The 27,188-nt window shown below is 50.1% G+C and overlaps 2 protein-coding genes across 2 annotated transcripts; one reads left to right on the top strand and one right to left on the bottom strand.

Moving 5' to 3' along the window:
- Nucleotides 1-438: 438 nt before the first annotated feature.
- TGME49_225200 (hypothetical protein) lies at nt 439-26,957 on the bottom strand. Its single transcript, XM_018780092.1, has 33 exons — nt 25,399-26,957; nt 24,622-24,768; nt 23,801-23,963; nt 22,799-23,091; nt 22,170-22,287; nt 21,157-21,449; nt 20,508-20,537; nt 19,924-19,968; nt 19,303-19,350; nt 18,311-18,497; nt 17,471-17,532; nt 16,860-16,899; nt 16,567-16,614; nt 15,362-15,565; nt 14,333-15,013; nt 13,528-13,776; nt 12,935-13,093; nt 12,142-12,162; nt 11,543-11,602; nt 10,970-10,987; nt 10,207-10,230; nt 9,644-9,685; nt 9,267-9,305; nt 8,730-8,768; nt 7,797-7,841; nt 7,248-7,289; nt 6,784-6,828; nt 6,446-6,496; nt 5,550-5,612; nt 4,987-5,040; nt 4,344-4,379; nt 3,579-3,668; nt 439-2,299 (listed from the first exon to the last, which is right to left on the bottom strand). Exons 1-33 carry the CDS (start codon nt 25,594-25,596, stop codon nt 1,008-1,010), a joined length of 4,926 nt encoding a protein of 1,641 aa, XP_018635987.1. The 5' UTR covers nt 25,597-26,957; the 3' UTR covers nt 439-1,007.
- TGME49_225210 (hypothetical protein) lies at nt 25,984-27,031 on the top strand (the record flags this gene model as incomplete). The annotated part of the gene is made up of 2 exons (XM_018780093.1): nt 25,984-26,600; nt 26,823-27,031. Exons 1-2 carry the CDS (start codon nt 26,483-26,485, stop codon nt 27,029-27,031), a joined length of 327 nt encoding a protein of 108 aa, XP_018635986.1. The 5' UTR covers nt 25,984-26,482.
- Nucleotides 27,032-27,188: the final 157 nt, after the last annotated feature.

Below are 27,188 nucleotides of genomic sequence, written 5' to 3'. Positions count from 1 at the left end.
GAGAAGCTCGCCGCTGACTCTTTTCTTTATTTCCTGATACAGACACGCAAGTTCCTCCTCGCAGCGAGCGTAGATGACAGCCAGCCAGCGTACTCGGAGCGGAAGTCTCGCAGACAGTAACCCAACTCTCGACACATGCACATCTCTATTCTTACCTGCTTACCGTTGTGCACATGCGCATACAGACTGCTCCTCACATGTTGGGACAGGCGCCACCATCCTGCGAGCGAAATTCTCTGAAACCGACAACGGTCGCCCGGTGAAGGGGGTCCACGAAAGAATCTCAAATTGTCTTGTCTCTGTGCCACTCCACTCTCTGTTCTTCGAAAAACTCGGTTCAGCACTTCCGCGCATTTTCGCGCGTCGTGACAGCTACGAAAATCGAAAGGTCAAAGTTACGTCGGGGTTGGAAGAGAAATGCTGCCCAGCTGCGTGGACGGCCAGGAACGGAGAAGCTGTGGACCCTGTGACTTGTGTATCGGGGTGTGCTCTGCATCTCACATGTTTGCTTTCTAAAGGGCAGCGGTAAATGGCCTCCAGAGAATTCGCAGGTCCTCCGGTTTCGACGGACCGTCTTGTCAGATGAGTGCAAAGAGGGCCGGCAGTTCGCCGACGAGGAGAACGACATCTTTAACAAACTTTGAGCAGAGAAACAGGATATCTGGAGACAGCGAACTGGACTACGCGAGCAGAAGTGCCAGCGTCACCACATGGTCTGGAGCGGCGGACCTGCTCGGCTAGGTGTTCCGAGTTTCGCCTTCGAGACCGGGAAGTGAACGCTGTCAGAAACGTTTCGGCAGAAACACAAACGATACGCGACTCCCCCGGCCCTTCTTTGTGACTGAATACCGAGGTCTCGGAGAAACGAAAGACCCAGAAAGCTCCAGGGAAAAAAACTGAACATCCTGCCGAACATAAACCCTGTGACGACCTCCGGAGAGACGAAACGCAGACTGGTGAACAATCGGTCACATCTGCTCCTTGTCGACGTCTACAAAACCGCATTTTCAGAAATGAGACTCGATTCCTCTCTCCCAACGCTGGTGTCGCAGAAGCGGAGAAGACCGGTCAAACAGCTGAACAGCTGAAGTGGACGAGGCAGAAGCGGATCCTTCAGACTCTTTATGCCCTGATGGAGACTTCCCTCCTCCATGTTTACCGTGCTCGTCATGTTTTCCCTCTGCATGTTTACCATGCTCGTGATGCGTTCCCTCTGCATGTTTTCCCTCTGCATGTTTACCACGCTCGTGATGCGTTCCTTCTGCATGCTTTCCCTCTGCATGTTTACCATGCTCGTGATGCGTTCCTTCTGCATGCTTTCCCTCTGCATGTTTACCATGCTCGTGATGCGTTCCTTCTGCATGCTTTCCCTCTGCATGTTTACCATGCTCGTGATGCGTTCCTTCTGCATGCTTTCCCTCTGCATGTTTACCATGCTCGTGATGCGTTCCTTCTGCATGCTTTCCCTCTGCATGTTTACCATGCTCGTGATGCGTTCCTTCTGCATGCTTTCCCTCTGCATGTTTACCGTGCTCGTGATGCTTTCCTTCTGCATGCTTTCCCTCTGCATGTTTATCATGCTCATGATGCTTTCCCTCTGCATGTTTACCATGCTCGTGATGCTTTCCCTCTGCATGTTTATCATGCTCATGATGCTTTCCCTCTGCATGTTTACCATGCTCGTGATCCTTTCCTTCTCGGTGTGTCTGATGTGCATATGTTCCAGGTTCTTGCTGTTTTGCCTTTTCTTCCGGCGTTCCATGCTCGACATGCGTTCCTGTATCTCCTTTAGGTTGACTCGCTTTTTTGAGCAGTCGCGCCTGTGCTTTGCGCTGTTTCCTCGTCGCCGACCCGTCTTTTTTCGCGGCATGCGCCAAGGCGGCCTGCGCCTTCCGCTGAGCAGCTTTCTCTTTCCTGGCTTTCTTCTCTTCCTTTTTCTTTCTGCGCTCCTCCTCGCGCTCTTCCTTCGTTTTCTTCGTCTGCGATCGCCCTCTGTCGTGATCCGCAGCGCGCGCAAAGTGACCGCGAGACCCCGGAAGAGTCAGCGACGAGGAGCGAGAGAGGAAGTCCGCAGACGCCCGGCTGCCTTCGGCGCTTCCCAGAGGGCGTGAGCCAAGGCCTTTCTGCGCTTCGTGACTTGGGGCTTCCTGGTGTGCAGCTGCGGCGGCGCTTTCCGACTCTGAATGCGAACTGCCCGCTGCGCTGGCACTCGCTGAGTCTGACGCTGGTGTCGCCTCCTTCTTCCCCTTGAAACCAAGACCCGGCCTCTTCTTCGACTTTACGGCTGGAGAAGCGTCCTCTGTACGCGAGTCACACAGGAAATCCGACGAGGAGCAATCAGATACGCCCTACCGACCGACGCTTGGTTCCACACAAACTTGGGTGCGACCGACAGGGACAGCCATCAATGATGAAGACGATGCAACAGTTAACGCACCACGCCGCATGACGCGAAACGACTCTCATATCATGGCTTTCTCCTACAGCGGTAACAAAGGCGAGGTCTGACCCCCGAAAAGCAGTGGATCACTCCCGGGATGAGAGACCGTCACACACAGATCTTGGCTGGAAACGCCAAATCGACGTTTCAAACAAACGTATCTCGCTTCAGTCACGGCTGGAATACACTGCTTCAGCGACCCGTCTCGAGGGGGCTGCACATTCACGGAGATGGCGTCACTCCAGATGCCTTCCAGAAACACCGAGAGATTCAAACAAAATTGGATGGCCGAAGCCGCAAACTACAAAGAGGAAACGTGAGCATCTGTTTCTGTCTGGAAGCGTCTCAAGAACGAAGAATAACGGACAGCGTGCTGGCCGTGTACTCGACCCGCGCCCCGGGGACCGAGCAAACATCAGACTTGAATAAACTGCATGCGACCAAAGTGACATTTGCGTTTGCTGGTCCTGCAGACGCACGAACTGAAGCGGAACACGAGGAAAGGTCCACATCTTCATTTCTGTCGCGCAAACGAAATACGCAGATCCTCGCTCTTGTTCGGAGGACACAAACAGACACCCTGGCGCCTTCTCCCCAAAGGCAGCCTCGCCGAGGGGTCGACGATCCCTACAACTCGTTCGCGAGACCTTTCTTTCTTTCTATCCTGTGAATGGGGGGGGTGAGACTTTATTGTGGGGATGCATGCAAAAACAAAGTTCTCTTGCTCTATCTCTTCTGGGGAGAGGGTGGTGTTGAGACGCAGGAATCCCTGGTAAAAAGGCTTGTATGACGCAGATTAATCAGCGAACTAGGTAAAAGGTGCTTGAGAAGTATTACTTGATTTACGTCAACACCCAAAGACATCAAGAGACGACTTGGAAATTTTGTGAACCCAGAATTTTTTCCGACTCGATCCCTTTTCGAATTTCGCTGGCTCGTTGATCGTTAAGAAAACCGCGGCCGCTCAAAATTGACTCTACCACCCGGATGTGCACAGATCCGCACATGTACCCGGTTAAGCGTCTCGGTGAGGGGGTGTGTCTCGGCGAATCCATTTCGGAGTAGAAATCTAGAAAACGTTCCTCGTTTCATGTCCACTTCCTCTGGAAAGAAGCAAACGTTTGTCATCTCCTCTTACCCTTCTGACATGTCTCGTAAGTGTTCTCCAGCAGTCGCTTATGACGGAGCAGCGCCACGGTATTTGCACATCCTGGAAAAACTTGAGTTTCTGAAAGACAACAAAGAGACAAAGTCAATGCACACAACGGTGCAAATGATCAGTCATCGCCAGTGAATCTCAGGTGCACAACGAGCAACGTAGAAACACAGGCTGCCTGTCCAAAAAAAAGTGGATACACAAGAAGAAGGAGAAACAGATAGACGCATACCGAGGGGTGCGTCGACCTGTCCTCTATGCAGCTAAGAAGACTCGAACAGAAATCAACACTCATGTCGACTTTTTGTGACATCCATCTCAGCAACTAAGTCATGCAGAGATGCACAGTGTGAAAGGTTACTCTGAAGAAACATCAAGAGTACCTGATGATGTGCAAATCAAGAACGATACGTGAAGGCAAGCGCCAACACCCAGATTCATATATATATATATATATATATATATATGAATATATATGTAGATATATTTGTAATATATATATATATATATATATATATGCACATATTATATATCCTATATATATATATATATCTATATATATATCTATATATACGCATGTACATGCATCTATACATCCGCATGTCTGGACTTGGAATCGGGATACGGAAGGACAGACGCTTTCGCAGGAGTGTCTGTGTGTGTCAAGGCAGAGACAGGAATGAGGCAAACGCGTATCCTTTTTCGCGAGGCAAAAGGTGCAGCAAGGAGACTCGACAGGCCGTTTACTCGTGGAGGCTGTGGACGACCTGACGGCCGCAACTTCTGCAAGCACAAGAAAACGAACAAAACGTTTCCGAGCTCAGCTTCGAGCAGAGGTTCACAGAAAGCAAAGTCCGCACCATGAGCGTGCCTACACTTGTGTGTTTTTCGCTGAGCATCCAAAAAGCTCAAGGCGACGAGAACGAGGGAGACGGGACCTTGGCAACGAAGACAACTGACAGAAACGAAAGAAGTCTTTACCTCAGCGAGGCAGCTGCTCGTGATGGGCACATGCCAAAGACGTTCAGTTTGCCCACATTTTACACGGAAACATCGATGCATGAAAACCTCGACAGAGCCCCCCTAGTCATGCATTGTGTGTGTAAAGACACCGCGTGGAAGCCGGAGCGGGTGAAATGTCTCGTTCTGACGAAAACCAGAGACAAGAGGACTAGATGAGACTGAATCGTGAATCGAAGCTTCGCCTCCTCTCCACCTTTGCCCCCAGTAGCCTGTCGGGATTCGTCTGCACGCGTCGATGTGGATTTGTTTTTTGAAAGACTCCTCATGAAGCAGGTTCAGACGTTCAGCACCTTGTCCGCGAACGTCGACCGCCCGTGTTCTGGAGTTTTTCGAAATAGACTGTTTCGCGGTGTTTCTGAAAACTCACTGGTTAAAGCATCTTGTCTCGCCAAGCACTCCAGAACGTTGAGGCGACCCTTGACTGAAGAGGGCACACAAAACGTTTGCGAACTTTCGAAAGCGTTTCTCGAAGCGACGCATGTATGCGCTGCTGCGGAGAAGACCGTCGTGAAATGCGCGAGACGAATTCGGAAACGAAGGAATCAGCAGCAGCCGGACCGGGGTGGATACTTGCACCGGAGAAGACAAGCGCGCGTGGTGAACGTCCAGCAAACGGTGGCTTAGGAGTTAAACGAAAAACTCGATTCACAAGGGTACCAACTTCAGAAAAGGAGAGACAGACAGAGACATGCGCCGATATAGTCCATCCTCAACACACAGGCAAGCATATATGCGCAGACAAATATGGAGATGACGACGGACGCCTCCACAGAGATAGAGAACGACACGAATAGGAACAAAATCGACAGATACGCACACAAAATCGAGATTTGAAGATTGGTAAAAATGGTAGAGGCACGTGCAGTTCGAGATCCCGAAACTACAGAGAACCGAGAAAGAGAATCCCGAAATGTCGACCTGAATGCTCACCGAGCTCCATTCGAGAAGCGAGCACACTCGCCTTCCGTTTGTGGTCTTTCCGACGTCGAAACGCTGAGAAGAAGAAACACAAAATTCCTGGAAATTCAGGACTTCCGGAACTCTTCGAACGCCGGTGAGGAGTGAAAATCGAAAACCTTGGCATAACACACCAACGTCTATCCGCCAGACAACCCTCGGCGTTCGTCACTGCTGTCTCCGTCCCCTGTTTGCCTCTCAAGGCCTGGAGCTTTTTTTTCATAGATTGGAGATTCTCTCTGAAGGCGGGCAGAAGACGCCAGAGTCTGGAAACGGAGTGCTTCCTTTTCTCTCCCTCTTCTACGTCGTTCCCCTTCCTCCGCTCTCGTCTCCTGCTTCCCGCTCGGAAGACTCTCAAAAAAAGCGGAGCGCGAAACAGAAAAATCCGTTTATCGCGGACTCTGCTGCGAGTTGCCAAGATGTTGCCCAAAACGAAAGAGTCGAACAAGCGTATGGCACTGAACGCGCATTTCGGGGGAGAGGCGACCTCGACAGACGGGAGAATGCGAGACAGAACACATTCAACCTGCAACAGACACGTGGACCTTGAACGCTTGCGGGAGAGCGGTCATTGTCCATGAAACAGGTGAACAGGCGACTTTCCTTTCCTCTGAAGGGGCAAGAGCTCCCTTTGAACGGTTTGCGCGCTGCAGAAAGCGAAACGCAGAGGTCCTTCGACTACGAGGGAAAAGCGAAAATGAGCGTCGCTCTTAAAAACTAAAAAAACGAAAGCGAGAACACTGTTGCAGAGAAAGGAATGTCACGTAAGGCGGAAATAAACGAGAGACAGGCTTGCATGGTGAAAGGAAAGAAAGATATCGCGCCGAACGCTTAAAACTTAAAAAGCGACACACTTCATCTCCGCTTACCGTCATGAGCGACTTGCATCATGGAATACCACAACCGGAGTCCACGGACATCTGAAAACAACGCAGAAGCCACCCAACGTTTCGGAAAAGGTCTTGTCCCCCCGAGAAGCATCCAGTTTTCTATAAGGACGTCTCTCGACGGCAAGTGAATTTGTCGAATTCGAGACCAATTTCAGACCCCATCAAGATGCGACGAAAGAGGCGAACATATAAGTTTTTCTCTCACGACAAAAACCTGTCACTCCTGGTCGACGCGGCAGCGAACACACCCGCCGCAGCCCAATGGAAATTGATAGACTTTAGTGAAAGCAACCAAAGTATGCGGCACTAAAACCTACCGAAAGTGAGCTTGATTTGACCAGGTGGAGTCGACATGAAAAGACCTGATGAAGAAGAAAAAAATCAGATACGAGGTACCCCCTGCGTCGTTGTGATGATTTGAATCTCTTTTCCAAACTGTACACGACAACCTTCCTCTAGTCTCCAAAAAGCTATCTATCCATCTACTTATCTATATGTGGCATGTACATATATAGGTGTTTGTACATACATGTAAATATATATCTATATAGAGGCATATATAGAGAGATATGTATATTTATGTATATGTATGTATTTCTAGGTAAATGTACATGGTTCTACATACAGAAGTCCAGATATATCGGTATATACGCCATGCACAGAGCGTCATAGTTGCATTTCAAGATAGGTAGTAGATGCATTAACATTTGTTCTTCGAAAGATAACCAACATGCGTAGAATCCTGTTCTTTGTATAGGAGTCCCGTGACAGAACGCCTTACTTTTGTTCACGTCGCGCGCGTCCTTTTCGCGTCTCGTCTCCACTGCAGCAGATGCAGACGGAGGCAAAGTGGAGCTTGACGAAAAGAAGAAAAAGCGCGCATGACTGCCGCCCACACATGGGTGGTTTGGCTCTCATATCGTCACGCGCGGAAAATGGAATGGGGCAACGCCAGTGCATACGCGGGAAGTTCTGCTGACGAGAGAGTGGCGCATAGGTTCAGGTTTCGTTGTTTTGTGAAAAGCAGAGTACTTTATGTGCGTCCTCAGAAGATTCGCGTGCGTCTACAGCTGGCTCGAGATGAGACCCCGCGACCTACGACTCTACCAAGCGAGGGGATCGAACAGCCTTGAGGACTACGGCTTCGCAGCGTCTCATGCGCGTTGTGTGAAGCTGCATCTATCCCCCGGTCTCGCAGTTCACTGCCGAGCGCTCTAGACGCAGCGGAGCACTTCATGCAGCATGGAACTGGTCGTGCAGAAATGTATAGATTGAATTTTGTCCTTTATGCCTGAAGCAACTTGTGAAATGCGCTGTGGTGAGCTCTTACTTTTTTCGAGCGCCTTCGTCAGTTCAGGAGTCTTGTCGTTGGAAGCTGCAAAGAGAAACGCAGTCACAGACTTCTTGTTTCAACACCTGTCGATCTCGCATCGACGGCGACTGTGTTTCTTGTTTTGTCGCCTGAAGACTTCAGTCTGTGGCTCGCAAGAGCGACTTGCTTTCTGTTTGCTTTCTCTCTCCTGAAAACCTCCAGGCTTCCTGTTAAACTATGTTACGCACACATTTTCTTTTGCTGAGTGCACTCTAAAACCGAGACAGATCCCGCCAAGACTCGGGAAGGGCAGTCCAGCAGCTGGGGGAGGACAGGGACTGCTGTCTCCGATTTTACGCTTTTTTAGACCCAGAAAATTGCGGCAGGATTCAATACGAACTCCACACTGTGGGCGGCTAAAAATGGTACTTTTGACACGCGGTTTTCTACGACTTCGACGTCTAAAGCAGGCACATAAGCGCTTCGCTCTGGGTCCTGAGAAACTGGCAGACGCCCGTTCTGAGCCTGCAAAGGGCTGTGCCTCGCTCCTTCGGGACCGTTCTCATCTGTTGCTCCCGTAGGCTAGTCTCCTCGACGTGCATGCAGAGAAACGTAAATGCAGAGGGTACTGTTTCTTCTCCAAAATTCTATGTCTGGCAAGTGTTAATCGCTTCGCACGCCAAGTCTGCGCTCTTAGACGGTCTCCCTCCACTTGGGGTGCGTATCGAAAAAGATCAACATCTCTTCAGAGGCGTTTTTCCAGCTTCCTGGTGCGCAGGCAACCCGGGCGCTGTACATACTCTGACCAGAGAGAGTCCCGAGAAAAACACAAGACTGACATTTACGCCTGCAAGCATAAGCGACGACTTTCTCGTTTTCGTCTGCTTCGTTTCCGCATTTTGTGTTTTTTTCAGATTTTTTTGTGATTTTTCGCGGACGGGTGAGGCTCACCCTTAAGTGCTTCGCCGGCGACGAGCACGCGATTGAAAACTGAAGGAAAACCATAGAAATTCAGAGACCGAGTGCAGGCGAAGAGACAGGAGTGTCGGGTGGAGAGTCTTCGGAGAAGAAGCACTGTGTGAGCGAAAAAAGGCCGTGACAAAAGCGAGACGAGTGAGACGCCGAGGCCAGAGAGGAGGTGGAAGAAGAGACCGGAGTCATATCTCCCGGAGGGAAGAACGACACAAGAGGAGCGTGCAGGTAGAGAAGAGGCGCGGGTCCGGCACAGAGAAATGCAGAAGGAGACGTAGGAGCGAAACGTGGAACTGAGGAAAGCAGATTCAGAAGAGAAGAGGCGAGAGGAAGCCCGAGGGCAAAAAGCAAGCAGGAGAGACAGAAGGAAAGAGTGAGAGGCAGAGGGCACCGAGAGAGGAAGAAATGGAGGGAGAAGCCGGAAAAAGTAGACAGGTGGAAGAACAGGAAGCAGGTAAGAAACGACAAGTCGAGATACATGCGAAAAAAAGAAAAGGCTTCTTCTTTCTGGCCTACGGGGACTGAAGGAGCTGCCAAAGTCGTTGTCTCCAAGGACTGCAGAAAAAAGGAAAACGCACCGATGCTGCGCATTCGACTTCTGAAACGTGTGTGGACTCCCGCATGCCCTTGACGCATTCTCTCTTCCTGCGACACACTCGTCGTTCCTCTTTCCAGTTGCAACTTCTTCGTTACCGCCTTTTCGCTTCGAGCAGGCAAACTCTGACTTGTACGGAACTCCAGTGAGTCCGAGCCTACGGAGTTCTCTTTTCCTCTGAGGGATTCGGCTTCTTCAAAGCAACCGATCCTTCAAAAACCAAACGTTGCGCCTAGGTGTCGACCCCCTTCTCCCTCCCTCCCGCCAGTTCTGCCCATTCCCCTCGCACTCTTCTTACCGTTAAGCATCTCAGTGACCAGCGGCGCCATCGCAGCACCCTCTGCAGCAGCGACGAAAAACGAAATGGCAAAGCAAATGTCAGACGAAGACCCGACAGCTGTGCCATACATCGCAACGGAAAAGCGCTTCATTTCCAACGTTTTTTCTAGCATTTCTCAAAATCATGTTCTCAATATATATATATATATATATAGACACATGCATATCCATATATATATATATATATATGGATCTGTTCATATTTACATACGGATTTATGTGGCTACTAGCCTCCTATTTATACCTATCTCTGTGTACATCCATTCACGTATTTGTATCTGTTTCCTTTGTTATGTAGAAGCCTTCCGCGCTCTGTATTCCTGAATGCATACGGGGACTGCGATCTCTCCAGGCAATAAGTGCACACAGCTTCATCGCGAGGAAGGTTGCGACTTTGAAGTCCTTTGCTTGTCTGGAGCGCATTTCGCAGAAGAAAAGATCGAGATGTCTCTGGAAAGCCGTGTGAAGAGTGCAGACGCGGACGGAGGAGTACGAAAGAAACGCTTTCAGAACGGGGCTCACCTTTTGTCACAGAAGCAGCGTCTTCTGCGAGAAGCAAGCACACAACGTTCGCACAAGAAATGGGACTGCCGCTTCCCTCTCCATCGCTCTCGCATCGCGGCGGGAGTTGATTCACGAGACGACATAGAACCACGACTTTGTCACTTCTTCAAGAAAAGAACGTCCACATTGGCACAGGAAAGCTGTTGTCGTCGACACAGGTTGACGCCTTTGTTTGCGCCGAGTGCATTGCGCAAAGAGAAGAACGCCTCTGGAACAGAGTCTCGGCCGACATGAGACACTGGGGCTGCGAAGGCCTCTTTCGCGCGAAGCGGCAGGCTCCCGGCATGCATCACGAATCCGACAAACGCTGAATCCTTGTCTGTGTTACATACTCTCCGTGAAATTCGTGCACCTCGACTATTTGCCCTTTTTCTTCGTTTGGAAACGAAGCCCTCTGGGGTCCTAGCAGGTTTCGCAGAACAACTGACGGCTCGAGAAATGACGAAAATACATGTAGGCTGCCTGTTTGCTACTTCGTAACTCGTGATTTCTGTCGCTTGCACGACTCTGCGTCTTCTCAGTGCAACCTCGGATTCCTCCAACTGTACGAAGGAAATGAGAAAAGAACTTCTTTTCGCCAGTCCACCGGGCTTCCGACTGTGACACCGTTCGCGCCCCACACGCCAGAGACCGGAAGCGGTCTCCAGGTCTTTCTCTCGTTCGTCTTGTCCTGCTTTCGAGTCTTCTGCGCCGATGGACGCGAAGAATCCGTTGAGCTCACCGGGAATCTTCATGATCTCTGAGAACACAAGAAACAAGTCTTCAAGGAGCCTGAACAAGCATAAAGAGCCTGGGTGCTTCTGAGCGTCCTCTGAAGCGCACACGGTCTGTTGGCGCTTCGGACACAGGCTTCCCACTGTGGGGAAAAGCGAGATGAACTCGCCGAGAAACTCAGCTGTGTATCGCGCCACAAACGCATCCGAAAAAGGCGACCGACAACCAGTGCACAGACACCCGAGCTCCGCAAGCGCGTGACCACTGTTTACGAATTCGAGCGAAAATCAGTCTTTTCTCAACACTTGAACAGCTGTCCAACTGCGCCAGACACCCCTCTCCCCACTGTGTACAGCGCCTTCCGCGCGGCTCTTTCCAAGCCGAAAAAGTTCCTCCCTCTGAACGAGACCTCCCTCGGGGGGAATCTGGACTCGCGAAGAAGTGACAGACCTGGAACCGAGCCCAGCGAAACAAAATGCTGCCTCAGCGGGAGAAACGCCTGCCTCGAGGGATGTGGAACGCGTCCTGACAGAGTGAGGAACTCCAGGAATTCACACGCATGCATGCACTCCCCACGTACTTTCAGAAAGCGCCATGGGCGTAGTCATAGAGGGAAGCTCCTTCTTGACGGTGATGTGCGCTGCAGAGAAACGAGAAGAAAAAAACTTGGACTCTTGGCTGTCGCGCATGTCAACTGATTCAGGGAAACGAAACTGTTCAAAAGACAGCAAAAGCCTTGTACACTGCAGATGTACAGACATCTATATCTACATATAAATACACATATATATATGTATATACATATATATATATATATATATGAATATATATGTATATATATGTATAGCTGTTTATATGAGGACATGGGAATGCATTTATGCATGCAAGCGCTTTGGCAGGCATTTGTAAGCGGTGTGCCTGTCAGGTTGGACGAACAGTGTTTATCACCGGTATCGAGAAAAGCATCTGAGTTGTGAACTCCCATATGGAACCCCCGCGCGTTTCTGTCTCTTTCTCTCTGCGAAATCCAGGCGACGCCCTCAGCCAGTCACTCCAACATGTGCGGCTCATCTGTGCACTTTCGTCTCTCAGAATTCCGTTTTGTCTCGACGGAGCGTCCCGGCGAAGGACGCCGAGAAACAGAACCTGCGAGTCCCCAAACCTCTGCGATGTACGTACAGCAGGCAGTGCGGATCGCCTCTGCAAGGAAGAGAGCAACGCCACAGAGAAAAAAGGAAATGAGTCTGCAGCATCGACACTGGGCAAGAACAAAGTACGCAACATAGAGAATCAACCAGAACGGAACGTAGAATGGAAGGCCTAAACGCTTGCACATCTGTGTTTCCATGTGCTTGTCGCTCGGTCAGAATCGCCTGTGTCAAAAGAGACCTCAAGATGTGGACACAGCTATCTCACACGCGACAGAAAACGGCACTGACGAGACTTCTCTGTTTCTTGACACCTCTGCGTCCCTGCTCGAGAAGATTGAAACGACTTGATGGTCGACCCCAAATAAAAATACGGCAGCATCAAAACGAGACAACAGCAGCAACTTTTACAGGAAGAACGACAGCGTCGCCGCCTCCCTCGGATGCCTACAAAGAGGCGCGTTTCACATCAGAAAGAAGGATCAAGAACGCGTCTTTCATCGAGAAGACGAGAAAGCGGCGCTCTCCTTTGTATGCATGTAACACAACTCGCTGGAAAACCACGAACAAAGCAACAACGAATCGTTTTCATCGGGAACGACGCAGGGTTTCCTCGTATATACACCCGTCCCCTACACACAGACTGTTGAAGACTCATGGAAAGGGAGAAGGACTGGAGTAAATGTTTTTCTTTGAGAGACAGACCTGTTTCTCTTTGTGTAAACAAAGGTTCGATACACCACTGCAAACACACTGAAGAAGCGCAAGAGGGACCATGTGAACACGAATCCTTCAAGAAGGAAAAACCATATTTTTCCACGCACCGCAAACTTCGTCGAAGAGACTCTGAAGCAGAACAAGGTCTGAAGAAGAAAACTGAAAGAGTTGGAGGCTTTGACGCGCGTGAGAAGGCGAGAGACCTGAGCTTGGTCTCCCTGGGTCTCCGCATTTGTTGAAGAGGGTCCCCACTTCGGCCTTCAGCCCTGAAGAAACAGAGTCCGAAAAACTCTCTGGAAGAAGTGAATCTCACAACGCTCGCTGCGGCGTTCCTTCGCTAGAACCCAACTCAGAAAACTCTACAACAGGCGTCTCTTTGACTCCCAGAGATCCGGCGGTCCTCCCTATCTCTCGAGGTCTAGACGAAAGGAAGAGAGAGCATTCGAAGAAGCCGCAGCGAGTCGAAGGTTTCCAGAACACAAAAGGCTCTCTCCCCAAGAAACAGAACGCCTCCCCAGTCTGACGCCTGAGTCCACGCCCAAGCCGCCGTTCCGTCAATCTCTGTGGTTTCTCTCCACTGCTAAGGCTCAGGCACTTGAAAGCACCGAGATGTCCAGCTCTCTCTGTTCCGTGAATGCATGCACTTTTTTGCCTTCTCTGGGACGAAACATCGCCGAGAAACTCTTGACGTTGGGCTCACACGCAACGACTCTCTCTCGCTTCTCCACGAGTATATCGACACTCAGTGGAGCAACGCCGTAGGACATCAAGGCTTCGGCATGCGCTTTTTGGACAGGAGACTCTGAAAAGATCGTATTTTTCCAGGAAGAACGCAGCTGCTCCTGCGTCTTCGACACGACCCGCGCTGCCTTCGCCGGAGTCTTCATGTCATACGGTGAATGGTGCGAGAGCATGTGAGGAGCCTCCGCCGCAACGACGAAGCAAGCAACTGAGCAACAAGGACAACCGAGCATACACGAAAGAGACACGGAAAGCGGACTCTATAGGAGATCTAAACGTCACACCCTTCGCAAACAAAAAAGCACAGCAACATCCGGCGCACACAGCTATATACATGTGCATTCACATTTTGCAGTTTTAGAGATACACATATATATATATATATATTTATATTCCCTACTCATTTATACATATGGCCATAGAAAAGTACATGGACACAGTCATGTATCTCTTTTGATATTTATCCAAGACTCTAGGTACGAAGACACGTGAATATAAGTACCTATCTATACACATGTATGTATACAATTTACATGTACATGTGTGTACCCGTATATGCGTATGGAATGCAGCCAGCAAAAATGCATGCTTGTATATGGAAGCGTACACGAATTGAATAGGCAGTTTAATATCACTGAGTGGAATTGTAAAACTGCTCTGTTTTTCCTGGAATATATTTCACTTTCAGATCCCTGTCCTTCTGAGTTCGTGCATTCTTCTCTCCATCCCGGAGACTTTTGAGCTAGCCTAATCATTCGGCTCACCGGCGCGGTGCCGTCGCAGAACATCCTCCAGAGTCGTCTTGCCTGCTACAGGGCTCGACTGTTTCTTCTTGTTTTTTCGCTTTCTTGATTTCTTTTTCGTTTTGCTCTTTCGGTGCTTTGTCCCCAGAGCTGCAGAAGTCTGGATGAAAGAGGAAGAAGAAGAGAGAGGTGAGGAAGAGAGAGAAGCAGACGAGAGAGAAGAGACAGAAGGTCTAAGACTCTGTAGAGAAAAAAAGGAGCTAACTGCCGGTAACAGAGAAAAAGGCCTCTGCTGTTCCAAGGGTGTCTCAACGAACGAAGAAGAATCAGACTCGTGTGTTTCTGATTTTTTTCTCGAGTCGGCAGAGGCAGAGTCTTTCATCGAGTCAGCGTGAGACTCAACATGTTTCATCAACTGTTCGGCGAATGACTGTTTGGAGACGTCCTTCGTCGGGGAATGTTTCTCTTGTCTCTCGTCTCCGTGCGAAACGCCTTCCGGTCCGGAGCTGCTCTCGAGAAGCAGTCGTTTCTTCGCCTCTCGAAGTTCTTCCTTGACGGACTCAGACTCTTCGAGAAAGTAGCAGTCGGACGCCACGCGCGCCAAGACGCCGACGTCCTGGTGTCTGTACAGCGCGTAGTTCCTCATCGCTTGCAGAGAAGCTCGCACCATACCCAAATCCGTGAGCCTCAAAGTCTCCCTAACTGGAAAAAGTCAAATGCAGGAAGAAGAAAGAGGGAACGAAGAGGCATACTTTGTGTCTCTCGAGTCACCAAAATGTGAAACCGTGAGGACGGAAGCTGAAGTGGGCCGAGATTGATAGAAAAAAGATCATTTCCACGTTCGTTGCCTGACTTCCTCTCTCGAGTTACAGGCCTCTTCCTGCGAAGCCTATACAACGAGGGAGAACAGAGAAACCACCGGCTTCCGACTCCGAACGCCTTCCCTCTCTCGCTCGTTTCTCCCGCCTCCGTGGACACACACCCGGTTCGTTCTCCGTCTCCGTGTGAAGACGCAACGCGCTCCTTCTGTTCTGTTGAAAAGAAACTTACAGTGAGAGAGGTCTGAAAGAAACGCTCGCCCCTCTTCAGAGAGAGTAGCCGCTTTGCTGGCGGCAGCGGCCTCTTCCTTCCCTGTCTCCTTCGCCGACGCTCGCGCCTCCCCTGCTTCACCGCTGGCCGCAGAGCCGCTAGCACTCCCTGCCTCCGATCCGGAAGATGCCTCGGACGCCTGCGCCTCCTCACTCTTCGCGGACTCTGGCAGACACAGGTCGCCGGCACAAACAGCTCACAACCAATACAAAGAAATCCGATTTTTAAAGGACGAACAAAGAAACCTGATCTTTCCGAGCTACAAACACAGACCTACAGGCAAATACAACACCTCGTCCTCACGGTAACACATATGTATATGCACACATATATAAATGTATATATAAATATATGTATATATATAAGTATATATATATATATATGTAGATGTATGTAGGGTAGTGGGACGAGACTAGATTAAGAGTGGAAACAAACGGTAAAGAAGTCACTTCATGAGGTGGTGAAGTTCCGGACGCGTTTGCGAAACTCCTGTCAAAGGACGACAGCAACTCCCGGCTGCGCCTTTTCAACCAAACATGTCTTCTACGAAACCTCACTCCAGTGGATCTTGTGGCCTGGGAAAAGCACGAGATATCAAACCGAGGCAAACATGCCTTCCTCCACAAATCCTTCTTTCTCGAACACAAAGAGGTCCTCAAGAAAGACGAAAAGCTATACGTCCCCTGGAGGCGAAACAAACGCACTTCATCAAAACATACATATATTTCTATATATTTGTATTTATATTTTTACATATAGCTACGAATATACATAAATATATATATAAGTATATATATGTGGTCGAATTTAAGTTGAGAGGTTTGAGAATTTGTCTTCTCTCGTATCATGTCGTTCGTCTATATTGTTGGCTTGCGATTTGGGAAGCCAGCATGTAGAACGAGGTGGAGAAATGGGAGTTCTCTACGCTCCTTCGCATCCGTCTCTCTGTGAGAGCACCTGGCTGTCGGCAGACCATTTAGAAAAAAACATATATTCATTTACAGATGTGAACACAGGAGTATTTGCCGTGTGTGTGTGCCTGCAAAGAAAGAATCCTTTCCTGGAGTCGCACGCTGATCTGTCGTAGAGGCGAGACCTTTCTCGAGAGCACGGAGATTCGAGAACAGCTCAGTGACTCTGATTGACAGCTTCGGAAGTTGTCTCACCGATGCTCTCGATTTCTTTAGCTTCGGCCTTCAGTTCCGAGGCAAAAGCTGGAGAACAGACAGAAAAAACAAGGAAAATCGCCGGACCTGACTGAGAAGAGGAGACGCGGAGGAGAGAGGTGTTTCAGTGAGGAATTCTGGAAAACGTTCTAGTGAAGAAAATGTGAATGGAAAAGAGAAACAGTTTGCTACCTAACAAAAGGAGTATGGGAAACGCCTGTGGACAATTGGAAACGGAGAATGGACAGAAGGGGGCGTTTCTCCGTTTCTTTCTCACGGCGAAAAGACCTTACATTGCGCAAGCGCCTCTGAACCTCCTTTCGAAGTCGTCGCCTGGAAATAAAAAACTTAAACCAAATTCCAATTCCGTAGAATGCTCACGCTTTTTTCTGGTGCATGTTTCCATGCGAAAGCGACACCCCCCTCAGAGTTGAAATGTTGAACGATGTTTCACACCTGTCGCTAAATGCCCCAATCGGACGCATGCTAATGCACATCCAAAACGCAAATTATAAAAGCCAATGGACAGACTGAACGGCGTGCTTACTTCGAACTTGTACGAACAGAGACACTCGGCCCACAACGCACACACACACACACATGTACAGAATTACAAATATATATATATATATATATATATATATATAATCTTACGTAAACACAGGCACTTGCGAAGCGACATACGTCTACATTTGAACACATTCACCTATCTAAGTGCTTATCGACCGACACCAGTTTGTGCACTGCGATGTCTCGATCTGCAGGTATAGAGCACAGATCAGCAAGACGACGATCTGTAGAATTCCTTTGCCTTCCGAAGCAGTGGATGTGCGACTACCGGGAGAAGCCCGGCGTCCGCGGAGACTTTGAAGAACCGTGGATGTCACGGGTGTCTGTAGTTTACCAGGATGGATTTGAGGAGGCGAGACATTTCGAACGTTTGCATTGCTGCTGTAAGTTCAGGTGCTGAGAAGCAGCAGAGAGAAAACGAATCAGACGAAACGCGGTTCCTTCTCTTCCAGACTTGCTTCTCTTCTTGATATCCCAGCCTCTCGAACTGTACTTGCCCCCATCCCGAGTTTTCAACGGACGAAAAAACGCTTGTGAATCTTCGCCTTCGAGCTCTGAACAAGGCATCCTTTCCACCGGGTTCGACACCGCAAGTGCTTTATCAGGGAGGCAAGTCCCGAAGGATGTTTCGAAGCCTGAAAAGAGCGTTATCCACGTTCGTCGACAGACAGCCCCCGCCGTTTGCACAGCATCGCTGCCAGGATTGGAAAAACGGAAACACGAGTACAGTTTCGGCGTTGTGTCCTTCTGACGAGAACTAGGAACCGCATTGTCCTTGTCTGCGTCTGGGCTGGAGAAAAGGTGGACACCGCGTTTCCTTGTCAAATCTCGACAGCGAGGCCTATGTTGGAGGTGCTCTGTTTCTCAGTGCGACTTCATCAACCCCGCACGCACACACTAGGCGCTTTCCAAGCTCCGCTGGGGAAAATGTACGAGGTCGGAAGCACCTGCTGCTGCTCCACCTCGCGCAGCTGCAGGTCCCTCTGTCCATCTGTCGTTCTCCCTGTCAATCAGCGTCCGCCATCCACTTTCGACTTTCCTTGAAACTTCATTTGCCAGAAACGACTCAGAAAAGGCGGTCTCCGAACGTCTCTGCGAACGCGCTTCCTCAACGCTCTCCTCGAGCAATCCACAACGTGTAGAGTCCACGCCCTTTCAAGGCAAGAGAACTTACGTTTCTCTTCAAGACAAGCGAGCAGATCCTGACAGAACTTCTCGTTTTTCTTGCAGAAGCGCGAGAGCTCGGCGTACATGTAGATCACATGGGAAATCCAGGGATGCTTCTTCACGTCCGCAGTCCGCACCAATTCGCACAGTCCGCGGGCGTCGTGTCGCTCGTAGAACAAGCCGATCTCCTTTTCCTGAAAAAGTTTTAGAAAAACGGAAAAACGCTGAAACACCTCAGCAAACTCGAGGACGCAAGACTCTCGCGTGGAGAGAAGAGACAACAGACAAATCAGTTCCGCGAAGTTGAGCGAAAACGCGTGCAGAAGAGAGCAGGTATCGCCTCCTTAAAACCATGGAAACAAACGGAAAAAATCGACGCCTTTACGGCCCATTTATTTTCAGTGGAGCTCTGGACCTTGACACACGAGTGACACGGCGTTCGTTCCGTTTCTCAGAGGACGAAACAAAGTGCGAGTCTTCGCATCAAATCAAGTCACGCACCCTGGGGGAAGACTGCACTCTGTCTACCATGGCGGAAGGTCTGAGAGTTTGAGGGGGAAAACGTGAAGACGAAGAACTGCAACGCGAATAAACCGCGCCATTGGCTGTCTCGCTTCTGAGGGCAGGTGAGATCCTACTTATCTATCTTCAAGAAGTCTGTGTTGTTCATCGGCTAAATGACAGAGAGACGTCCGACGCCCGGTGGCCTCTCTAGCGTGTATGTGCATGTGATTACGTACACACATAGATACAGAAGAGAACATATTTCAGCCTAGGTACACCTCCACATGCGATGCTATGTCCAGAGAAAGTCAGATGGTGATAAGGACATAAAAAGATGCTGCAGGAGATATCTGTCGGACGCGCTATATACACATCAGACAAAAGAAAGGTGGAGACAAGTGAAACAAAAAGTTAAGTCCACAGAGCGGACAATCGAGCGACTTCGACGAGTACGCGTTTCGGGGGGAAGACACGCACTCAAACAGGCAGACTCACCGCCTGTTTGATTCCTTCTGCGAAGACGTTGCTGAGCCTCTTCACAGCCTGAAGGAACGTGAAGGAAGCCGAGGAGAGAAAGCGACGAAGAAAATGGAAGCGGGGAAACATATCCAACCCGCGAACGCAGAATTCGAGAGAGACGTGGAAAATCGCAGACACGACTCGATCAAACATAGAACAGAGACTACGGAACTCTTGTCGACGCGCGACGAATTCGAGGACGCCTGCCGATGAAGTAGGGATTCTCCCCACCAAAACGCGCCTTTGCTTCTCCATGTAGCAAGGAAAAGGGGAATCCGAGGCGCGCGGCGCTGCGCAGTCCGACACCACAGCGGTACGCGGTGCGCGCGATCCTCACCAGACACGAGGATGCAAATGCGAAGAAAAAAGAGAGAAAACTGTGATGGAGACCCGGTAGGGAGGAGGGGAAGAGCGTACGGACACAGGCCGAAGAGTGGAAGCAGGCACCACCCACAGGAAATCGAATCTCGAAGGATCCGGGAGAGCAGAAGGAACATTCAAAGCGAGACTTGGGCTGAGGCTGAGGGAGGACTGGAAACAGATGACGGACAAGAAGACTGCCGGGACAACTGTCAAGAAAAGCACTTGGCTTCCTACCTCTTCAGATGTCATATATTCAGAAGTCAAAACTCTTGACAGCTCCTAAAAAGACGAAGCGAAGAGGGAGAAATCTTCCGGAACTGATTCGAAACGGACACCCAACGTACGAGTGAGTCCTGTGCTGAGTTGACCATCCAGGAGGCGAGAAACTCGACGCGAAAAAGGCAGACAGATACCACGACAAAGAAGAGAGGAAAAGACAGACCGAGACAGGATTAACAGGAACGATCCACACTCGCTTCTCTTGGATCGGTGAAAATCCCGGGACACTGTGGAACCGCGAAACAGTACACTCGTTTTCTTTCTGACTCCTCACCGAAGACACAGGAAACGAAAGCGAAGACAAAAGGCAAAGGAGGGAACCCGACACTGAAAAATATTTGCAAATATCTGCACCCAGACTTCAGGCATACATACGACTGCATACACAAGCATACATAGACATGCATATACATATATATATATATATATGCATATATATATATATATATATGCATATATACTTATATGTGTGTTTTAATTTATTTTAGTCGGCTGCAAACAACCGGCTGAAAAACTGTCCGAGAATACGGGTGCCTCACTTCTGAAGTAACTTGGCCATCGAGACGATCCTGACAAGTAGCATCAAACAGTGCATGTTACCGACGATACGCTGCGGCAGCCGGAATGTAAGAAGCGTAAATCGAATGTCCCTAACGCCCTCCTTTGAAGAAGAAAAAGGGACAGCTGCTTCTCACCATGAAGACGAGGCAAAACGCGACCCCCAGGACGAGGACCTTAACTCCTCTGAAAAACCGCAGTGCTGAGTATGTCGAGACGCGTACGGCAACTTGACTTGACTTTCCACATCTCTTTTTGGCCAACATAGGCATGTTACCTCTATCCCTCCTCACACACTCTTTATATATGCATGTACGCACTCTTACACATATGCACATACAGATATACGTATATATATATACATATATATACATATATAATTATATATATATATATATATTGTGGAGACATGCGCATCTGCCTGTTTTTTTGAGTCGAGGTGAGACGTGGAACAAAGATGCTCGAACGTGAGAAGGCGTTCTCTTGAAAGTAATTGGAACACCCACTGCGGGCAAGAAAATTGTCAAGAGAGAGATGGACCATTAACGGCGCCTCGTTCCCTTCACGTCGATGCCAAGAGAACCTACCTATGATTCTTCTGCCCTCCCGAGCCCGTCGTGTGTCTCTCACCTGCATGCGGAGGAACGCATTCTGGACTTCTTTGTTGGTCATTTCCAGAACCTGGTCGAGAGTCACTGCAGCCTCCTCTTCGTTCTCCCAGAAGTCAGGTTTCATAAACTCTCCCACACTCAAAGACTTCTCGTGAGACTCGAAATAACTGAGAACTGCATGCTGCACCAACTCGCCCACAGTGTCTTCTGCATGCGCGCCTCCTTTGTGGAGCGTCTGGAAAAACGAGGAGCGACTCTTCAGCGCGTTCTTCAGAAACAAGCTCGTCTTTCCATAGCGAACGAGCGGGATGTCTGCCGAGACGCGGAAACGCACAGACGCAAAGAGCATAGGAAGACACTTTCACCGGAACTAACAGAGACACTGCGCTGCCGAGAGCGAGAAGAGACTCCTGGGTCCGGCGTCAGCGTCCGAGACACGGAGGCGCAAAACGAGAAAAACAGTGAAATCCAGACTCTCCATACACCGCCAGTGAACACAAAGCACATCCGCATGGGTCTGCGTCGACATCGAAGGAAATGGAGAGGGCGTGATCTCTCGGTTTCTAAAGCGACTGCTTCGCGTCACTGATCTTAAACGAGCAACGAAATCACTTGCTCCTGGATACGCCTTCCTGCGGTTATGCGAGAACCAAGTGAAACAAAAATGAAAGGTCACAAAAAACACAAACAGGCTCCACCACCCCTGGCACAGCAAATTGTTCTGAGCGATCCATCTAAGCTCCAGGCGTCCCTGTAAAAAATATACAAGGACCTTTCTGAACATATATATATATATATATATGTAAATACGCACATACATATATGCATACATGAACATATTTGCAAATAATATATAAATGTATGCATTTGCATACATTTTGTTGTTGCACATCGTGATATGTCTCGGACTTTGACACCTCTGAGGACTCTCCATGCTCTGAAGTACGAGAAAAGAAAACAAGGTTATCCGGTTTACCACTTCAGAAACAGTTTCTCGCTTGCACTTCCCTTTTCGAGGGATTGTTCCCTTACCCTGTTTGACGCAGGCGCTAACAATCGCCTTCTCTGTGGCGTCCGATGTGTCCAGCTGAATGGTGAGGTCCTTCGGAGACACAACTGCAGGCGCGTGTTCCTTGACAACTTCAGAGATCTGGACATCAAGTGAAAGAGACAGCCTGTTCGCTCTCGTTCTTCTGTCTTGTTCTTCAGCTCACGAGCGACGTTCACGCCCCCCTGGAGGCTCCCGAGCTCTTCCAAAAAACTCTCCATGCGTTGACGGATGTGCATTCGCATGTTGAGGAATCGGAGCTTTCCACGTTCCTTTCTTGTTTTCTTCCATCCTCTCCTCTTGAAAAACAGTTCCCGTGAAGCAACCACCCACGAGTCCACACATTCCTCCCGTTTTAAGATCTTTTCTTCTTCCTGACGTTTTTCGCTCCTGAAGCGTCTCTCATCTCCTCTACATTTCAGTTTTTCTGCTTTTCAAGTGAGACCCCACACGAACACAGTGTGCACTCGGCTTTTTTTTTTACAGAGATCCTTCTTCATTCGTCTAAGTCTCCCTACTCAAGTGAATTCCTCCCATCCTTCCGAAACAGTTCCCTGATCCCGCTTCCTTTTCTCTCTCGCGTTCGGTGGCAGCTTTGAGACGGTGGACGCACTCTTTGCAGTTCGGCGAGTTTCGTTTCTGCATCTGCCTTGGCGTCGCCAGAGAGCGAAGGAAGGACTTCTTCCTCGAGCACTTTGAGCGCCACGTGCAGAGGCACAGCAAGGAAGGTGTAATAGAGCATTTGCAGCTGAGCCACCAGTCGCCAGGTGCTGAGAAGCGGGATGAACGCGAGCAAATCCTTGGTTTCCGTCAACGTCGAGGCCTGGTGCATGGTCGCCATCACCATGAAGAGCATCTGGACGAACTCGAGGCCGTTGACAAAGATAATCGGTGCCGGGTCTTCCGCTGCAGAGATCGAAAGGAGGTAAAGGAAACAGTGCAGCGACGTGTACGATGCGCATGTGTGTCGTCGACAGCGGGTGGAACAAGGGCACGTGTGGACCGCAGATCGGCGGAAATGCATTCGTGGGATGTCTACAGAACCACGCCTGATGCGTGGAAGTTTCGAAAAGCCGGGACCTCCCTTTCGATTCAAATGTCTCTAACCGTAACGTGACTCAAGAGTAAGCAGGTCGGCGTTCTGTGAAAGAAAAATTCCTCAGTCTGCTTCATGTTTAATCTCACCTCAAGCGTACCTCTCCCTATTTCCTTCCCACCACACAGGAATGGACTATGGACTAATTTCACCGAGACAAGACGTGGAAAAAGTCACGCTTAATAGAAAGACTAGGTTTCCTGTTTGGATCGTTCAGTTAAAACTACATCGGAAAACACCCCTATCAAGTGGACCTATCATATATATATATATATATATATAGATAGATAGATAGATAGATCGATATATGTAAATACATATACTTGTCAACTGCAACCATTCTAGTTGGAGTCGATAACACAGTAGAACAGTGGAACAAGGCTTCGATAGGGAATGCAGAGATGCTGCAAGAAAGACAGACACTCAGCAGTCCTGCAGTCCATACGAACACATCAGTTTACACCGAGATTGATGCTTCGGCCAGACAGAGTCTGGAGAATGTTCAACGCGAAAACATACAGGCGTCAAATCCAGTGACTGAGACGCACGCAGAGGCGCGGCCGTGGCGCTCGTCGCCAGCAGGCGGTGTCCTGGAAATGAGAACACGCTCCAAGCCTGGAAGTTCTTTCAGATGCCAGTTCCCCGTGAGAGCCACCAGGCGTCTCATGAGCGAGGCACCAAACTGCAGAAAGAACAGAGAACCGAAAGCAAACGCTTGACAAGTGAGCAAAACGTTCAACACCAGTGCCTGACACAACCTAGCGGGAGCGCGGCGTACACCTGGGAGAAGCGAGGAGCACGAACTAGATGAACTAGCGCAGCGGAAAGGACAGAAAAACAGGGGAGAAAGATACCAAAGAGAAACGGACAGAGTGACAGAAAAGGGGAGAAAGGGGCGCAATGAACAAAGCCACACAGATGGCGTTCCTTGAAGATGTCAAGCGAGAGAAAACGCAGAGAGCGAGAGAGAAAGGAAAGGACAGATGGTAAGAGGCGCAGCGGCGGGAAAAGAATCCCGTGCAGCGCGTTTAGGAGGGACGACAACGGCGCGAAATGATGTGGCGAGAAAAAACGGCGCACAGAAACGGGGAGTTGAGAGGGAAGCGCAGTCGATGCATGCGACCGATGACTCGAGTCACTTCCTGAAACGGTAGTGAAGTGGGGCGAAGGAACTTCAGTGAGCACGGAGGCATCATGGATCAAGATTGAGGGCCAGAGACAGACGGATGAAACAGAGTAAAAGAAAGCGTTGGCAGCCAAGCTCAGGAAAGCACATTCCGCAGAAAGCCCTGTTTTTTGAGGAAAGAGAGGAGAAAAACGAGCGAGTGAACCAGACTGACCACGCGGACGGTGTCACTTGAACTCTGAGTAACCTGGATCCCCTCCGCGACAGCCATCTCGGTAACCAGGGCTCTTTCCCCTCCGGCAGGAAGAATTTCGGCCTCGGATTTCCCTGATTCCTCAACCACTGCCTTGACCAATTCTTGCTGGACAACAGAACAGAAACAGGACACAAAAGTCCACAGTTGTATTTAGAAGCTCGGCCTTCGACGCATTCCTCCCGTGTACGGTAAGTCTTATGCCCCCCCGAAGGCAAAGAAACAGGACGTGTACGCACGAGAGACCCTGTCCCTTTTCTACAGGATCTAAAACAGGAGCTGCAGCATGAAGTTAGTCCAAATCAAACGGCTTCTGACGGCAAAACATGGCGGATCAGGTGCGGGTGAAACTTCCGAAGGCCTTTGGATAATTGTGGTGGCTTCCTGAGAAGGCAAGTCGCGATTCTTTGTTTCAGCCGTAGGTTTTTCGGCAGACGAACGGGCTGCATTTGCACTCAGTTGGCGTTTGCGGTCCACTACCGCTGGCCGCTTGTCGCACGGCCATCACCAGAGGAACAAGGGTGATGCCTTATAGAGGCACTGGAAATCTTCGCGGTCCATTCCTGTGATCCAGCCTCGCAAATGGGATCAAGCTGTTGAAGCAAGAGCCCTAAAATGTGTATGCCCCCCATGTAAAGCCAGCCACGAACCTAGACAGAGAATCGATACAAACACGCTTTCCGCCGACCGTATTTGTAAAGCAGTGCCTCATGGCCGGTGTTGTACAAACAAGCTTACGCCGAGCTCTGAGACCTTCACCGCCTCCGCACTCTGTTTTAGTTTTCTGCGTGCTCGACGAGCGCGAACGTTTGCCCCGCCCAGAGATGGTGGAGTCGCCGCGGCAAGTGTCGGGCGGATCCAGTCCTCGCCGCTGAGGAGGACGGCGAAGAACAACAGGAGGAGACATCTCCTCGAAAGAAAAGCGAACAGCCCCATGTTGCTCGATCCCACTGCATTCTACTTGCTGGGCCGTTCCCTTGACCTGATGGTGCGCATCGTGTCTGTCGTGGCAGAGGTTCTCGCGTCGATTTGTGCGGGGTGCCGCGTGAAGCCGGGAAGTCCGACCTAAAACATTCGGTGCTGTTCTTTGGAAGCTTAGCGGAAGCTCAAGATCACTTAAATGGCGTAACACAGAAAAGCAAGCGGTTCGGAAATGCTATGGAACGAATGTCGGAACGGGCGAAGCTCCGAGAGAGGGATTTGAGTCATCGTTGCCGGCGGTCCTGCTACGGAGTGTCTTGACACCCGAGCGGCTGCCTGGAATCTTGCACAACAACCGGGGTTCTTTCGTAGGAGCAAAACAATCGACAATAAAATGGGCCTCAACTGCAGAGTGCCCTGAACGAAAATATATTTCCGCGGGGTTTTACACAGAGACACCGAAACCTTACCCTACCCTCTGCCTCTACGGCCGCACAAGACAGACGACTCTGCTGTCCGGCACGGGACCGACGTCAATTCATTTTCCTACGTCGCTTTGCGCCTCCGTATAGTGAGGGCCCGAAATGGAAACAGCCGTTTCCCCGCGTTTTTGCAGAAAAACAGAAGCGGTCCAACCACTCCTCGCGGCACGTGTCTTGCTCCGCTGAATGCGAGCCTTGCTCATCTAGGCAATCCAGCGATCCGGTCTACTCAGCGCGTCAAGTGCGCTGGCCAGTCACGAGACCGCTCGAGGTCTAGGGCACCCGCCGTTTCAAAGATACCATGAGACGTACAAAAAATCGGATCAAACGCTAGCCTCGAGAAATGAATTTCTTTTCTCTCGCCGGTAAGACTCTTGAGAACACGATTTAGGTGCTTTGTCTCCGTTGTCAGCTACATCATGGCTGCCTCTGCCACCGACGAGAGTCCCTGCGATTTCAAATGCTGTCCTGGCACCAGAATTTTTTTCGGTTTCGTGAACGCCGCCGCTATATCGGAGTCGAGGGAAGAGAGTAAAAGTAAGCAAACTGGAGGTCCTATCATTGCCGTGTCTGCATGGCTCGTGCCCGTTTTCAGCCCTTCTGGCGCTGCAGCGCTACACTTTTACACTTTGTTGGGTCGTCGCTGTCGGCAGCATAGCTTCGCCAGCCCTGCGTCCTGCTGTGCCGTCCAGTCCTTGTGAACGTCCATGTTCTTGGTGGAGACACACGGTTTCCGAATTGTTTTTCCTCTGTATTCAGCAGACGTGCCGTGGTTTTCAGTCGCTGGTCAAACGGTTTCAACTTGCGCGACGAGCTCAGACTGCCAGAGTCGCCACACGAAAGACGCATCGTCGCATCGTGTCCCCTCTGCTGTGCCTTGCCCCCCGCCGGTTGCTGACCGCGCAGGTGCATGCAGCCGGACAGAAGCGTCCCGTAGAAGAAGTCGCCTGCCTCTAGCTTCTTCTTAGCCTTTTATTCGTCAATGCAGTCTTTTTCAATTCGAATTATGTTCACTTCCAGACCCCGTCGGCTTCTGCCACAGCGATCTGAGCCGCCACACGCGACCGCCTCGGATGGACCCAACTGGGAGCGCGGTCGGTTGCACCGCAACGTTGACTCTGTTTT

Source organism: Toxoplasma gondii, chromosome X, assembly GCF_000006565.2.
Source record: "Toxoplasma gondii ME49 chromosome X, whole genome shotgun sequence".
Lineage (NCBI taxonomy): Eukaryota > Apicomplexa > Conoidasida > Eucoccidiorida > Sarcocystidae > Toxoplasma > Toxoplasma gondii.
Note: the sequence above shows the minus strand (reverse complement) of the source record. Positions and strands in the feature narration are given on the sequence as shown.

What these genes read in the sequence shown, in the direction of transcription:
- TGME49_225200 (XM_018780092.1), bottom strand. Translation starts at nt 25,596, where the DNA reads ATGGGGCTGTTCGCTTTTCTTTCGAGGAGATGTCTCCTCCTGTTGTTC. An exon ending in TAGCGCCTGCGTCAAACAGG is followed by an intron (nt 21,450 to 22,169) that starts GTAAGGGAACAA and finishes GCGTCTCGGCAG; the next exon opens with ACATCCCGCTCGTTCGCTAT. An exon ending in CGCTTGTCTTGAAGAGAAAC is followed by an intron (nt 17,533 to 18,310) that starts GTAAGTTCTCTT and finishes GCTGCTTCTCAG; the next exon opens with CACCTGAACTTACAGCAGCA.